The sequence below is a fragment of the Suillus subalutaceus genome (assembly GCF_016647625.1).
Source record: "Suillus subalutaceus strain FC151 chromosome Unknown DFJ58scaffold_7, whole genome shotgun sequence".
NCBI classification, from domain to species: Eukaryota; Fungi; Basidiomycota; class Agaricomycetes; order Boletales; family Suillaceae; genus Suillus; species Suillus subalutaceus.
The window spans coordinates 350,023-363,446 of record NW_024540256.1 but is presented as its reverse complement, the minus strand read 5'-3'; the positions used below and the strand labels follow the sequence as shown (position 1 = coordinate 363,446).

At 47.5% G+C, this 13,424-nt stretch overlaps 8 protein-coding genes across 8 annotated transcripts; 6 read left to right on the top strand and 2 right to left on the bottom strand.

Annotated features, from left to right (window-relative positions):
• Positions 1–17: 17 nt before the first annotated feature.
• On the bottom strand, positions 18–1,855 carry DFJ58DRAFT_652096 (uncharacterized protein; the record flags this gene model as incomplete). The annotated part of the gene is made up of 3 exons (XM_041381657.1): positions 18–809; positions 863–1,722; positions 1,780–1,855. The coding sequence occupies 3 exons, from the start codon at positions 1,853–1,855 to the stop codon at positions 18–20; spliced, it is 1,728 nt and encodes a 575-aa protein (XP_041249553.1).
• Positions 1,856–2,019: 164 nt separating this feature from the next.
• Positions 2,020–2,723, bottom strand: DFJ58DRAFT_761499 (uncharacterized protein). The gene is made up of 3 exons (XM_041388491.1): positions 2,498–2,723; positions 2,382–2,443; positions 2,020–2,328 (listed from the first exon to the last, which is right to left on the bottom strand). The coding sequence occupies exons 1-3, from the start codon at positions 2,688–2,690 to the stop codon at positions 2,185–2,187; spliced, it is 399 nt and encodes a 132-aa protein (XP_041249552.1). The 5' UTR covers positions 2,691–2,723; the 3' UTR covers positions 2,020–2,184.
• Positions 2,724–3,081: 358 nt separating this feature from the next.
• Positions 3,082–3,835, top strand: DFJ58DRAFT_836980 (uncharacterized protein; the record flags this gene model as incomplete). The annotated part of the gene is made up of 3 exons (XM_041392329.1): positions 3,082–3,160; positions 3,199–3,537; positions 3,774–3,835. 3 exons carry the CDS (start codon positions 3,082–3,084, stop codon positions 3,833–3,835), a joined length of 480 nt encoding a protein of 159 aa, XP_041249551.1.
• A 712-nt stretch (positions 3,836–4,547) lies between these two features.
• Positions 4,548–5,661, top strand: DFJ58DRAFT_910711 (Cerato-platanin-domain-containing protein). The gene is made up of 2 exons (XM_041395200.1): positions 4,548–5,346; positions 5,402–5,661. Exons 1-2 carry the CDS (start codon positions 4,812–4,814, stop codon positions 5,425–5,427), a joined length of 561 nt encoding a protein of 186 aa, XP_041249550.1. The 5' UTR covers positions 4,548–4,811; the 3' UTR covers positions 5,428–5,661.
• An 849-nt stretch (positions 5,662–6,510) lies between these two features.
• Positions 6,511–7,191, top strand: DFJ58DRAFT_438475 (fructose-bisphosphate aldolase). The gene is made up of 3 exons (XM_041380412.1): positions 6,511–6,682; positions 6,744–6,874; positions 6,937–7,191. The coding sequence occupies exons 1-3, from the start codon at positions 6,654–6,656 to the stop codon at positions 7,116–7,118; spliced, it is 342 nt and encodes a 113-aa protein (XP_041249549.1). The 5' UTR covers positions 6,511–6,653; the 3' UTR covers positions 7,119–7,191.
• Positions 7,192–7,486: 295 nt separating this feature from the next.
• DFJ58DRAFT_910709 (Cerato-platanin-domain-containing protein) lies at positions 7,487–8,532 on the top strand (the record flags this gene model as incomplete). Its single annotated transcript, XM_041395199.1, has 6 exons — positions 7,487–7,512; positions 7,571–7,598; positions 7,639–7,714; positions 7,807–7,867; positions 7,932–7,960; positions 8,164–8,532. Exons 2-6 carry the CDS (start codon positions 7,573–7,575, stop codon positions 8,530–8,532), a joined length of 561 nt encoding a protein of 186 aa, XP_041249548.1. The 5' UTR covers positions 7,487–7,512; positions 7,571–7,572.
• A 338-nt stretch (positions 8,533–8,870) lies between these two features.
• DFJ58DRAFT_836977 (uncharacterized protein) lies at positions 8,871–10,145 on the top strand (the record flags this gene model as incomplete). Its single annotated transcript, XM_041392328.1, has 6 exons — positions 8,871–8,928; positions 9,127–9,200; positions 9,276–9,297; positions 9,459–9,641; positions 9,749–9,809; positions 9,968–10,145. 6 exons carry the CDS (start codon positions 8,871–8,873, stop codon positions 10,143–10,145), a joined length of 576 nt encoding a protein of 191 aa, XP_041249547.1.
• Positions 10,146–11,150: 1,005 nt separating this feature from the next.
• Positions 11,151–11,583, top strand: DFJ58DRAFT_903851 (Cerato-platanin; the record flags this gene model as incomplete). The annotated part of the gene is made up of 2 exons (XM_041394883.1): positions 11,151–11,283; positions 11,309–11,583. 2 exons carry the CDS (start codon positions 11,151–11,153, stop codon positions 11,581–11,583), a joined length of 408 nt encoding a protein of 135 aa, XP_041249546.1.
• Between the last annotated feature and the right edge of the window lie 1,841 nt (positions 11,584–13,424).

Genomic DNA, 13,424 nt, shown 5'->3' with positions numbered 1-13,424 from the left:
AAAAACACAAATAATAATTACGCTATTAGCGATGCCATTGGTACGTGTACTTCAACCATGTCCATATCGTCGTCGTCATCATCGTCACTATTCGATATCTGGTCCGCAGGAGGTTGGGCGGAATCAGGAGAATCGTGTGATTTTGCAGTCGCAACGGAAACATAGCCCTCTTCGATGCTTCTGGGAGGGTTGAGGTCTTGGGCTAGCTCGTCCTCGCTCACATCTGCAAACTCCGCCAGTTGAGCGGCTAAGAGGGCAAGCTCAGCCTGCAGTGCTGCTCTTTCATCGCTGTTCAACTCAGTGCGTAATAAAGTCTCGGTATTACGAGATGGCAGAGATGTGCTCGCAATCGTCGAAACTGGTTGGCTATCTAATGTCGACGATACCTCGACGGAACCGGCAAATACTGGAGGTGGCGCTTGAGCTGCCGTCGCGAAATCTGCATGTATTGGCGCTCCATCCTCGTTGGAGATCTGAAACAATTGTCCAAAATTTATGGCTTTGAGAATATTTTGGGCCGCTTCCCAGGCATCGCTGCCTTCTCGAACCTGGCTTTCGGTAGTTTGTGTTTCCGACGGAGTAGGCTGAGGGTGATGATTTGCCGCAGACGTGGATGACCCTGGATAACCAAAGCCATAAGGATGGCCAGGTTGACCTTGTGCGGAGGCATGTGGCTGAGACGATGATGTACCGGCATCTACGTCATGGACAAGGGGAATATGAGTGAAAGGTGATGATGCATGTCCCTGATGGGCAGATAATGCAGTTTGAGCGTGAGTCTGCGGACGACGAGTAGTTCTCTTGGAAGTCTGATGGATAACATCGTTAAAAGTTGCAACAGGAATCAAAGTGTTGTGCTTACATTCCCACCTTCCCAGTTGACATTCAATCTGTATTTACCATTATTCCCTTTTTCTAGACGTCCGCGTTTGAAGGCCTTTTGGAGGGCCTGGCTAGCTGAAGGCCTAAAATTCGACTGTAACGGGTAATGTGACGCCATCCAACTAAAGAGGGCCTTTGGTGCACACCCCTCTGGATCCCCAAAATCTATCAGTGCCTCTACAATCATTTCTTCGTAACTGGGGAGGTCATCGACGTTATTTGATGATGAGGATGGTTCTGAAGAATGTGCTAAAGGTACACTCGTGAATAACGATGGTGCGTGACTTGGCGGAGGCGGTGGAGGCGGGTTTGGTTGGTATTGAGCCGGAGGTGGGTGAGGGTAAGGGGGATATGGATGGGGGAAATTATAGTGTGCTTGGGGTGGCGCGGGATAGTAAGGAGCATGTGGATAGGAAGGATGGTAATAAGGTTGGTGTGGATAGTGCGGAAGGGATTGTGGCGGTGGGTGAGCTGCCGTAGACGGGTGAGGTGTCGCACTACCAGAGATCGGGCCATGCGTTACAGAGGGAACTGGCGGTTGCTCAGAAGAGGATGAAGCAGTTTTGTCTCCTGTGTCTGAAGGCGAATCATTTGGCGGTGATGTAGATTTAGATTGATCCCCAGAGTCCACTGGAGGGCTCGATTGTTGAGCTGGTGCATGCTGAGATATCTGTGCATTTTGGGTCTGGATTGCTGCAATTGCGGCTCGAATATCATACGGCCACACAGTACTTTTTACATGGAGGGGCGCATGAGCCTCAAATGTAAGGCAGATATCTATTATCTGTGGAGGAGGAAGTAGTCCCAAGTACTGTCGTTTGATGGCATAAATTTCAGATTCTGTCATTATTAGGTTATGCATAAATATAGTCGATGATCTAGCACATTTGTCCGCACCTGTGAGGGGCTGGTATCCATTTTGTATTGGAGGATGTGTTGGATGGTAAGGAGCTGGAGTGCTCGCCGTTTGCATGGTTCCGCGTGCTGCACAGTTTTTCGCATCAAGGTTTGCAAGTAAATTCAGCCACCGACTTGACGCTAAATTATTACCGCATCCTATCATCTATCCCCTAGCTAGATCATAGAAGACCTAGTCATCATTTCTTTATTTCCTCTTGCGAACTTAAGTATGTGCGTTCTCAGAAAGAGTGATGATATCTCTTTGTCTTTTGTCTACCGAAGATATTACTACCACAGGATGGCTTCTAAACATATGGCTCTCTCTCATCATTACTACTGGGCAGGGTGTTGAAATCCAAAGGCAAACGAAATGCATCCTTCAGCAAGTTGAAGACACGTCGTTCATGAAGGACGGCCTTCTGCCTGATTTCCTGTTGTAACCGGTATTTCTGTGGTCGTCGGCGGTTGTGACTCTTCAATCAAGGAGGCTTCGTCTGGAGAAAGAGAGAGAAAAGATTCCTTGTATTTCATTGTCCATCTGCGCACCTGGAAGATCATGGGTAAGACATGAACTAAAAAAATCTAAATGAGACACGTACTGGCGAGAAGACATGTTCCCGTTCGCCCCAATCAGCAAGGAAGACACAATAGACTATAGCAGCTAATCATTATGAATAAATTTACCATGGTCACCAGTGACAGCGCGAAAACTCACTGGGTATCAGGGTATAGGTGAGGATGTGGGATGCGGAGTACACCCATGGTGGACGGAAGTCTCCATCATCTTGCTCAGTGCTCTGATTTTGACTCGGAGTTGGTCGAATTACTGGGGACTTTTTTGAATAGGAACGTATACACGGTGTTCTGCGGGCCAATGCAGTTAGTCGGAAGCGGTTGATTGTGAACATGAAGAAAAGTATGAATAGGCTGACCAGTGAAACCACAGCCACCGATATAGTACCTGTAAATTGTATTCTTCGATTCCGATGAGCTTCAAACGACACTTCCTCGCGACAATCACACATCGAATTTCTCTTAATAACTTCTACTTTTCAAGGTTCCATGACACTCAGAAAGCCAAAATATCTTACTCTGCACTACTTTGCGCACTTGCCGAGCACCTTGGTGAAACAGGCATTTTAACTTCTTACAGAGTTACTGTGTATGAAATTTCGAAAGTGGAGAATCTCATCCCACAAGCAAGTATTGGCGTCTATTCTCAACTTATCAGACAGATCTATTTCGCTCTAAGTACACAGAATATATTTCGGAATCGGATGTTATCCTATACCATAGGGCATGGGCGAGGCTGAGACCCTTCTCGACTTCCAGCTGGCCTTGGGCTTTCGAACAGGGCCGATGATCATTCCCGGCATTCGTGCTGATATGGACGTGTATTCTCTTCCGATTTCTTAGAACCTGCTACTCAGGGTCTTGACGACCTCCTGCCTTGTCTACAAGCGACAGCAGCAGCTGGAGCCCGTTTCGATAAATGGCGTGCTCTGGGCCTCTGCAATTCGTTATCCCTACCCACTCAGGCTGATCTCGAAGTCCAACATAAAAGCTTTGCTCGCTCTGCTGTTATCAGTCAACAAGCTGGTCTGACCATCGTGGGACTTGATATTGAAGACGCGGACCTCAAGAAGAGCATCGAGGTCCACATGAGGATAATCAGTATGTATTATGCGAGATGCACTGCATATGGTGTGTTGCTGGAGGGTAAGAGCTACTTCCTGGCCTTGGGGGAGTTCGGTCGTGAGTAATTGAATTGTTCGCGCAGGTTCTTTGATTAAGTCTTCCTTTCCGCAGCCTGCCCTCAAGCACTCTTCGCATTCTACCATGTCAGCTGAGGAGATTGGCTTGACCACCGTTATAATCCTTGCTCGTCAGGTCCCTTGTCGCAGTTGAAGGCATCGTTTTCATTTCAGGCAAGAACTTCATTAGCTCTCTCTTGTCCGTCCCATCCTAAACTGATATTTTGTGTCATGTAGGTGGTCTTTCTGACCTTGATGCAGTGAAGTTCCTCAATGCGGTCGATATTGTCGCCGACTAGGTTCCTGCCGACTCTCTTCTTTCTCGTCCACCTCATCCCACATTTTCATTTGGACGCGGTCTATAAGGTGATGTTATGCAGAAGTAGGTGGAAGGGTGATGAAGCTGGTGCAAAATCTGTGTGAGGCCAGGGCTAAAGCTTGAGGCCCAAATATTAGAACTCATACATTTTCAGTCACCTTCCAAAATAATAGACGTCTATGACTCAGGTCCGTCGCAAAATCACGACGAGAAAGCATAGCAGAGACAATTTTGAACTCATAATACACGCTCATCAACAAAACTCGATCTCGGAGCTCATCGGTTGACCGCCAGATGCTTTTGAGCAGGTTTATTCTCATGTCTTGCGCTGTCTTCCCTTCATCAGGGGCGGCAATCTCAAACACGGCCTTGAAACATGCCAGATGGCCGACCAGCACAGCGCTATTTTTCCATGTCAAAGTCAATTGGCGATGTTCATTCGCAGGTCCTGGATAGGGTTGCTGCAGATTTATGGTGCGGTTGGCTCATTGGTGATATACAAGGATGATTAAAAGGCATATATCAATGCAGACATGGCCACCAGTGACCGTACGCGAGCTACACATGTGCGCTGTCACCTGCTGATGACTGGACTGTCCTGCATAGAGTTAGTTATTTATGTTCTCGGCGCAGGTCATGTGGTCATTCTCTCTAAATTTAGCGCTCATCTTCGTGAAAAGTACCATGCGGCACTGTCGGTGGTCGAAGACGCCTGTGCAGCCAATGATGGTGTTATTTAAAAACCCATGATACTGTCGTCTCCAGCACGCGGGTGGGTTTTAAACCTCCCGCTCCGTGTCCTGCCTCGTCCACAGGTTTGCAGGCACGAGAATGAACAACTGTCATCGGGCACTTGAGGCCACCACTGACCCCCGTCCTTTGTGATCTAGCTGTGTTTCATCCTGATACGCAGGTAAGCCAGGCTCCAATTCTGGCTACGCGCATGCTATTTGTCGATGGGCGTGGACTATAAAGCCTGGCCAACATCCAGAGGTCAGTCATTAACAACCCAGTCTTCAAACAAGTCAATCTTCAAACCACTTGTCTGCACAATGAAGCTTTCCTCCGCTGTCATCCTTTTCTCCGTCTTTGCTCTTCCTGCTTTTTCGGCGCAGGTCAAAGTGACCTACGACGACTTCTATGACAATGCAGCCACTTCCCTCTCCGAAGTCGCTTGTTCTAACGGTGCCAATGGCCTGTTGACAAGAGGCTACACTACTTTCGGCTCTCTTCCGTCTTTCCCCAACATTGGGGGTATTCCCGACCTCACTTGGAATTCGGCTCTGTGTGGTACTTGCTGGAACTTGCAGTACTTCACTTCCGCTGGGACACATGAGAGCATCAACATCACCGCTGTCGATGCAGCGGATACATTCAATCTGTCCCTTGAGGCATTTGACGTGTTTACGGACTATACTGGTGTCGCTGCGGGCGGGGTCTACTGCAAACTCCACCCTAATAGACGCGAGCTTCTGTGGCATGTAATCACAGGTAAGATGTTTTACGATACGCGGGTGGAACAAGGGCTTACTTTCGAACAAACAAGTATGTCACATCACCAGGAGATCTTGAAGTTTGATGAATTATTATTATTGGGTTACACTCTAGAACTCTTGTCCCATCGTCTTGATTCTTCTGCCGTTGCTGTTATATATACTTGGCTTTCGATTTTCATTCGAAGTACAGTTGTTCACAGTACTTACCCGTTCATTGTGGTTAGTTGGTCGGACTTGCATTAACTTGATTGTCTATAAATTTAAATCGTAGAGGCGCTCGCGTCATCCCCGACTCCGCAAGGAGACACTTCGACATTGTAAGACAATTTCGAGCCAAGACAAAGAATTCGAAGCCACCAAGAAAACAATCACTTGAACCTACTCGACCATAGGATACTCGAACTCGTCCTCATCAAGCACAGCGGTAAAAGTATCTTTTTAGTGGGTTATCATGAGCACAAATATTGCCGTGAAAGACTTTCGGCTGAAGCGGATCCAACGACTGGAATAAATTTATATAGCGGCTATCCAGCACTATTATGTAGCCGTCACTACTAGTAGGGCCCCCAAGATTTCGGGTTTTTCAATGTCATGATGTGTTACATGCATATATATGGTTCTACATCAGCTATGTATGTAGCTGACAGTCAGGCTATATAAAGCTACAGGAGGCGCTTCGAGTCAAACTGGGAAATACTCGATCCTGTAGCACACAATTGTACTTGTACTGTAGCTTGTAGTAGTATTAATTTTAATCAACCAATGATACCGGCCACACAAACTCGTAAACTTGTCACACTGATGCACTACTATTCAATTGTTTGACTGTGCTTATGCGGTGTGTACCATGCCTGCGCATCATGAATACATGACGTATCCTGGTGATAGTCGTATCTCCTCTCACATTCCACGCATCCTTTATACCACGAGACCATTCTCGACTTCCAGCTGGCCCTGCCAGTGGGCTTTTGAACAGGGCTATCATTCCTGGTATTCGTGCTGACACGAACGTGCATTCTCTTCCGATTTCTGCTACTCAGGGTATTCTGCCTCGTCTACAGGCAGTAGCAGCCGGAGCCCGTTTCAGCAAATGGCATGCCCCGATACTCTCCAATTCGTCACCCCCACCCTCTCAGGCTGATCTCGAAGTCCAAGCTAAAAGCCTTGCTCGCTGTGCCGCTATCATTTGGTCAACAAGCCGATCTGACCATCGTAGAACCTGATATTTGACTTCGCTGAAGACGCGGACCTCAAGAAGAGCATCAGGGTCCACGTGAGGATAGCCAGTATGTTTTATGCGAGATGCGCTGCACATGGTGTGCTGCTGGAGGGTAAGAGCTACTTCTGGCCTTTGAGGAATTCAGTCGCGAGTAATTGAACTCTTCACGCAAGTTCTTTGATTAAGCCTTCCTTTCCGCAAGCATTCTTCGCATTTCAGTCAACTGAGGAGATTGGCTTGACCACCGTTATAATCCTTGCTCGTCAGGTCCCTGTCGCAGTTGAAGGCGTCGTCTTCATTTCAGGCAAGAACTTCATTGCTCTCTCCTACCTGTCCCATCCTAAAGTGATATTTTTTGTCATGTAGGTGGTCTTTCTGACTCTGATGCAGTGAAGTTCCTCAACGCGGTCAATGTCGTCGCCAACAAGGTTCTTGCCAACTCTCCTCTTTCTCCTCTACCTCATCTTACACTTTCATTTGGACGCGGTCTGCAAGGTGATGCTATGCAGAAGTGGGTGAAGGGTGATACGCTGATGAAAAATCTGTGAGGCCAGGGCTAAGACTTGCCCACTCACGGCAAAAGGCGAAGCTCTAAGCCCAAAACATCAGAACTCATCCGTTTTCAGTCACCTTCCAAAATGACTCAGGTCGGTCGCAAAATCACGAGGAGGAAACATGTCAGAGGCAAGTTTGAACTCATAATACATATTCATCAACAAAACTCGGTTTCAAAGCTCATCGGTTTACCACCAGGTGCTTTTGAGCAGTTTTTTGTCATGTCCTGTGTTGTCTTCCTCTCGTCCGGGGCACCGGCAATCTCTTATATGGACAAACACGGCCTTGAAACATATGACATGTCCGACCAGCACAGCGCTATTTTTCCATGTCAAAGTTAATTGGCGATGTCCATTCGTAGGTCCATAGGGTTGCTGCAGACTCATGGTGTGGTTGGCTCCTTGGCAATATTCAAGGATGACTAAAAGGAAATATATCAATGCAGACATGGCCACCGCACGCAAGCTACACATGTGCACTGTCACCTGCTGACGATTGAATTGTCCTGCATAGAGTTAGTTATATTCTCGGCACGGGTCATGTGGTCATTCTCTCCATATTTCGCGCTCATATTCGTAAAAATTACATGGTAAGATAGGAGATGGCACTGTTGGTGGCCGAAGGCGCCTGCGCCGCTAATGATGGTGTTATGTAAAAGCCCATGATATCCGTCGTCTCCAGCACCCAGGCCACCGTATTTGGGTTTTAAGCGTCCCGCTACGTGTCCTGCCTCATCTCACAGGTTCGGAGAGTTAACAACTGGTCATCGGGCATTTGAGGCCACTACTGACCTCCGTCCTTTGCAGGTCTAGCTGCATTTCATCTTAATGCGCAGGTAAGTCAGGCTCAATTCTGGCTAGCGCGCGCGCTGTTTGTCGATGGGCACGGACTATAAAGCCTGGCCAACATCCAGAGGTCAGTCATTAACAACCCAGTCTTCAAATAAGTCAATATTCAAACCACTTGTCCGCACAATGAAGCTTTCCTCCGCTGTCACCCTTTTCTCCGCCTTTGCTCTTCCTGCTTTTCGCGGCGCAGGTCGAAGTGACCTACGACAACTTCTATGACAATTCAGCCACTTCCCTCTCCGAAGTCGCTTGCTCTAACGGTGCCAATGGCCTGTTGACAAAGGGCTACACCACTCTCGGCTCTCTTCCGTCTTTCCCCAACATTGGGGGTATTCCCAACCTCACTTGGAATTCGACTCTGTGTGGTACCTGCTGGAACTTGCAGTACACCACTCCCACTGGGACATCTGAGAGCATCTACATCACCGCTGTCGATGCAGCGTATACATTCAATCTGTCCCTTGAGGCATTTAACGAGTTGACGGACAACACTGGTGTCGTTGCGGGCAAGGTCACTGCTACCGCCACCCAGGTAGACGCGAGCTTCTGTGACATGTAATGAGAGGCGAAGTCTTTTACAATGCGCGGGTGAAAAAAGCTTACTTCCGAACAACAAGTATGTCGCATCACCAGAATATGTCGAACTTTGAAGAATTATTGGATTACACTATGGAACTTTCATCTCATCGTCTTAATTCTTCTGCCTCTGTTGTTATACATACTTGGCTTTCGATTTTCATTGTTCACAATACTTACCCGTTCATTGTGGTTAGTTGGTCCGAGTTGCATTAATTTGATTGCCTATAAATCGAAGTTTATCTTGATTGTTATGATGTGTCATCGATGTTTGTGAGGGTAAGTTAGGGTGGTGAACGATTTATTGTCTTTGTTGCCATCATGAGTCTCTATCAACTTGCTCCCAAACCACCTAGCACTTGGCCGTCGCATGCTTTAAGTGAGCAATGCTTCCACGACTCTTTACTTGCCTCTGACACTGCAGCTAAAACATGGATGCTCCACACATTCAAGTTTCAACGGCTTCTGACACAGAACTGGTGCATAGATCTCATCCTCTCGGACGAAATTCGGTTGATAGAAACATTTTTTAACTCGTAATTCATTTCTCGCTTTTCTTCCCTTATCTGCACCTTAGGGCCCCTATCCATTTTCCCTCGTTTGCCAAAGTTATCGGACGCGTCCGAACACCGAACCGAACATGAGCCGAACGTCCGTGTTCGAGCATGTTCGGTCCAGTGTTCAGCAACTAATCGCTGAACCGAACGCGAACTTCGTTCAGTTCAGTGTTGTGTTCACCAAATTCCTGGTGAGCTAGACTTTGAATTTAGGGAACTTCCAGCTGGCCCTGGGCTTTCGAACAGGGCCGATGATCATTTTCGGCATTCGTGCTAACACGGACGTGCATCCCCTTCCGATGACTTAGAACTTGCTACTCAGGGTCTTGACGGCCTTCTGCCTCGTCTACAGGCAGTAGCAGCAGCTGGAGCCCGTTTGCAGCAAATGGCATGCCCCGATACTCTCTAATTCGTCATCCCTACTGTGCCGCTATTAGTCAACAAGCTGGTCTGACCACGACCATGGAACTTGATGTTGATTTTGCTGAAGACGCGGACCTCAGGAAGAGCATTGGGGTCCACGTAAAGATAATCAGTATGTTTTATGTGAGATACGCTGTGTATCATAGGTATGGTGGTGGAGGGTAGGAGCTACTTCCGGCCTTTGAGGAGTTCTGTCGAGTGATTGAATTGTTCATGCAGGTTCTTTGATCAAGCCTTTCTTTCCGCAACCTGGCCTCAAGCACTATTCGCATTCTACCACGTCAGCTGTTGAGGAGATTGGCTTGGCCACCGCTATAATTCTTGCTCGTCCTGTCCCTGCCACAGTTGAAGGCGTCCGAGTCGTCCTCCTTTCAGGCAAAACCTTCATTGCTCTCTCCTGCCTGGCCCCACCCTAAACTGATATATTTTGTCAAGTAGTCTTTCTGACCCTGATACAGTGAAGTTCCTCAACGCGGTCAATGTCGTCGCCAACAAGGTTCTTGCCAACTCTCCTCTTTCTCGTCTACCTCATCTTACATTCTCATTTGGACGCGGTCTGCAAAGTGATGCTATGCAGAAGTGGGTGAAGGGTGATACACTGGTGAAAAATCTGTGAGGCCAGGGCTAAGACTTGCCCACTCACGGCAAAAGGCGAGGCTCTAAGCCCAAAATATTAGAACTCATCCGTTTCCAGCCACCTTCCAAAATGACTCAAGTCGGTCGCAAAATCACGAGGAGGAAACATATCAGAGGCAAGTTTGGATTCATAATACATATTCATCAACAAAACTCAATTCCGAAACTCATCGATTTACCACCAGATATTTTTGAGCAGGTTTTTTTCATGTCCTGTGCTGTCTTCCTTTCGTCAGGGGCATCGCAATCTCCTATATCAAACACGGCCTCGAAACATGTGACATGTCCGACCAGCACAGCGCTTTCTTGTTATGTCAAAGTTAATTGGCAATGTCCATTCGCAGGATAGGGCTGCTGCAGATTCATGGTATAGTTGGCTCATTAGCAATATTCAAGGATGGCTAAAAGGCATGCATCAATGCAGACATGGCCACCGCATGCAAGCTACACACATACACTGTCACCTGCTGACGACTGGATTGTCCTGCGTGGTGTTATGCTCTCGGCGCGGGTCACGTGGTCATTCTCTCCTTATTTCGCGCCCATGTTTGTGAAAAGTACATAGCAACATACTGCCAAGGCAAGAGACAGCACTGTCGGTGGTCGACGCCCGTACAATCAATGATAGTGTTATGTCAAAGCCCCCAAGAGTGCGCAACATCGTCGTCTCCAGCACCCAGGTTACCGTATTTGACTTTTAAACGTCCCGTTACATGTCCTGCCTCATCTCCTAGGTTTGCAGGCACGAGAGTTAACAACTGTCATCGGGCACTGGAGGCCACTACTAACCTCCATTCTGCGGTCCACCTGTGTTTCATCCTGATGCCCAGGTAAGCCAAATTCAAATTCTGGCTGCGCGCGTCCCATTTGTCGATGGGCACGAACTATAAAGCCTGGTCAACATCCAGAGGTCAGTCATTAACAACCCAGTCTTCAAACAACCCAGTCTTCAAACAAGTCGATCTTCAAACCACTTGCCTGCACAATGAAGCTTTCCTCCGCTGTCATTCTTCTCTCTGTCTTTGCTCTTCCTACTTTTGCGACGCAGGTCGAGGTGACCTACGACACCTTCTATGACAATCCAACCACTTCCCTCTCCGAAGTCGCTTGCTCTAACGGTTGCCAATGGCCTGTTGACAAAAGGCTACACCACTTTCAACTCTCTTCCGTCTTTTCCCAGAATTGGGGGTATTCCCAACTGCACTTGGAATTCGCCTCTGTGTGGTACCTGCTGGAACTTGCAGTACACCACTCCCACTGGGACACATGAGAGCATCTACATCACCGCTGTCGATGCAGCGTATACATTCAATCTGTCCCTTGAGGCATTTAACGAGTTGACGGACAACACTGGTGTTGCTGCGGGCAAGGTCACTGCTACCGCCACCCAGGTAGACACGAACTTCTGTGACATGTAATGACAGGCAAGTCTTTTACAATGCGCGGGTGAAAAAAAGCTTACTTCCGAACAACAAGTTTGTCACGTCACCAGAATATGTTGAACTTTGAAGAATCATTGGGTTACACTATGGAACTTTCGTCTCACCGTTTTGCTTCTTCTGCCGTTGCTGTTATATATACTTGGCTTTTGGTTTGATTCGAAGTACAGTTGTTTACAGTACTTACCCGTTCGTTGTGTTTAGTTGGTCGGACTTGCATTAACCTGATTGTCATAACGCGGCGTCATTGATGCCTGTGAGGGTACTAAGTTAGGGTGGTGAACGATTTATTGTCTTTGTTGCCATCACGAGTATCAGCTTGCTCCCAAATCACCTAGCACTTGGCCGTCACATGCCAATGCTTCCACAACTCTTTACTTGCATCTGTCACTGTAACTAAAACATAGATGCTCCGCACATTTCAACGGCTCCTGTCACACATAGAACTGGCGAACAGATCTCATCTTCTCTCGGACGAAATTCGGTTGATAGAAATATTTATTAACTCGTAATTCATTTATCGCTTTTCTGCCCTTGTCTGCACCTACTAGTACCCTGATACGTTTTCCTTCTTCTTATCGGATGCGCCCAAAAGCCGAACCGAACATGAACCGAGCGTCCCGAACGCGAAGTCCAGTTCAGCCACGGCGTTGGAGTGGGCTCTGCTAAATGCGTGCGCTGGACTCCACAACGAAGTGATGAAGCTGCTACTGCTCCCGAGACTCTACTTGGCTGCGCTCCAAACACTGCCAAACACGTCTGCGACCTGACCGGTCTTCCCTAAGAACTCTGCCAAGGCTCTTCAAATTAAGCATATGAATTTTTCTACAGACTACTCAGACAGTCCATTTTTTCGGTATTTAATTATTTGTGAGTTGAGGCCATGCATCAAAATGTTGTGGGCCATCGATAGTACTCCAGAGTTCGCCGATTTTCCTGGTGAACTGGATTTTTCCATCACTAACATTTGGGGGAGGCAAAGGACCCAAGTTGCTTCTGTAGTATTGATATATCTATATCTATGTACATTTATTTATGTCCAATAATGCGAATTCATGATATTCTCTAGGTACAACGAAAGAATTACAAAACATCTGTTGAAATGGTGAAATAATTGAGCTCGCTGTGTGCAACAGCGCCGAGCACGAAGGTTTCGAAGTGAGCATGTGATAAGCTTGGCTTACCCATTTTGGTTATCATAGGGGTCACCGCGGTCACATGCACAGGTGTACAGGCACGCGGTGCAATTCAAGTGCCGGCACTCCTAAGCACCACCAGCACTCACTCTACACCACTGTAAGGCCCTCGGTTGCCCGGTATTAATATTGAGCATTTATTCATTTGACCACAGAGACTGAGACGCGAACCACGCTAGGAAAACATATTAAGAGACGGCAGGACGACGAGAGACCTAAAACCATACCTCAGTGTTTGGAGAGGTATGAAGGAAGAGCCCGAGATGGTACGTATTATATATGTGAATCCACGTGATGAATAGCAAAAAGAAATGTACGATGGTGACGACGATGACGACGACCAGGCTCTTCTCAAATGGTCGGGACCTCGGGCCAGCCCAGAGCATCTGACTAGTGCAGGTAAGCCGAGTATAAAGCCTGGCCAAGATAAAGAGGTCAGTCATTAACAACCTAGTCTTCAAACGACTCAATCTTCAAACCACTTGTCTGCACAATGACGCTTTCCTCCACTGTCATTCAAGTTCTTCTCTCTGTCTTTCATGTTTCTCTTCCTGTGACACAGGTCGAAGTGACCTACGACAACGTATATGACAATCGAACCACTTCCCTCTCCAATGTCGCTTG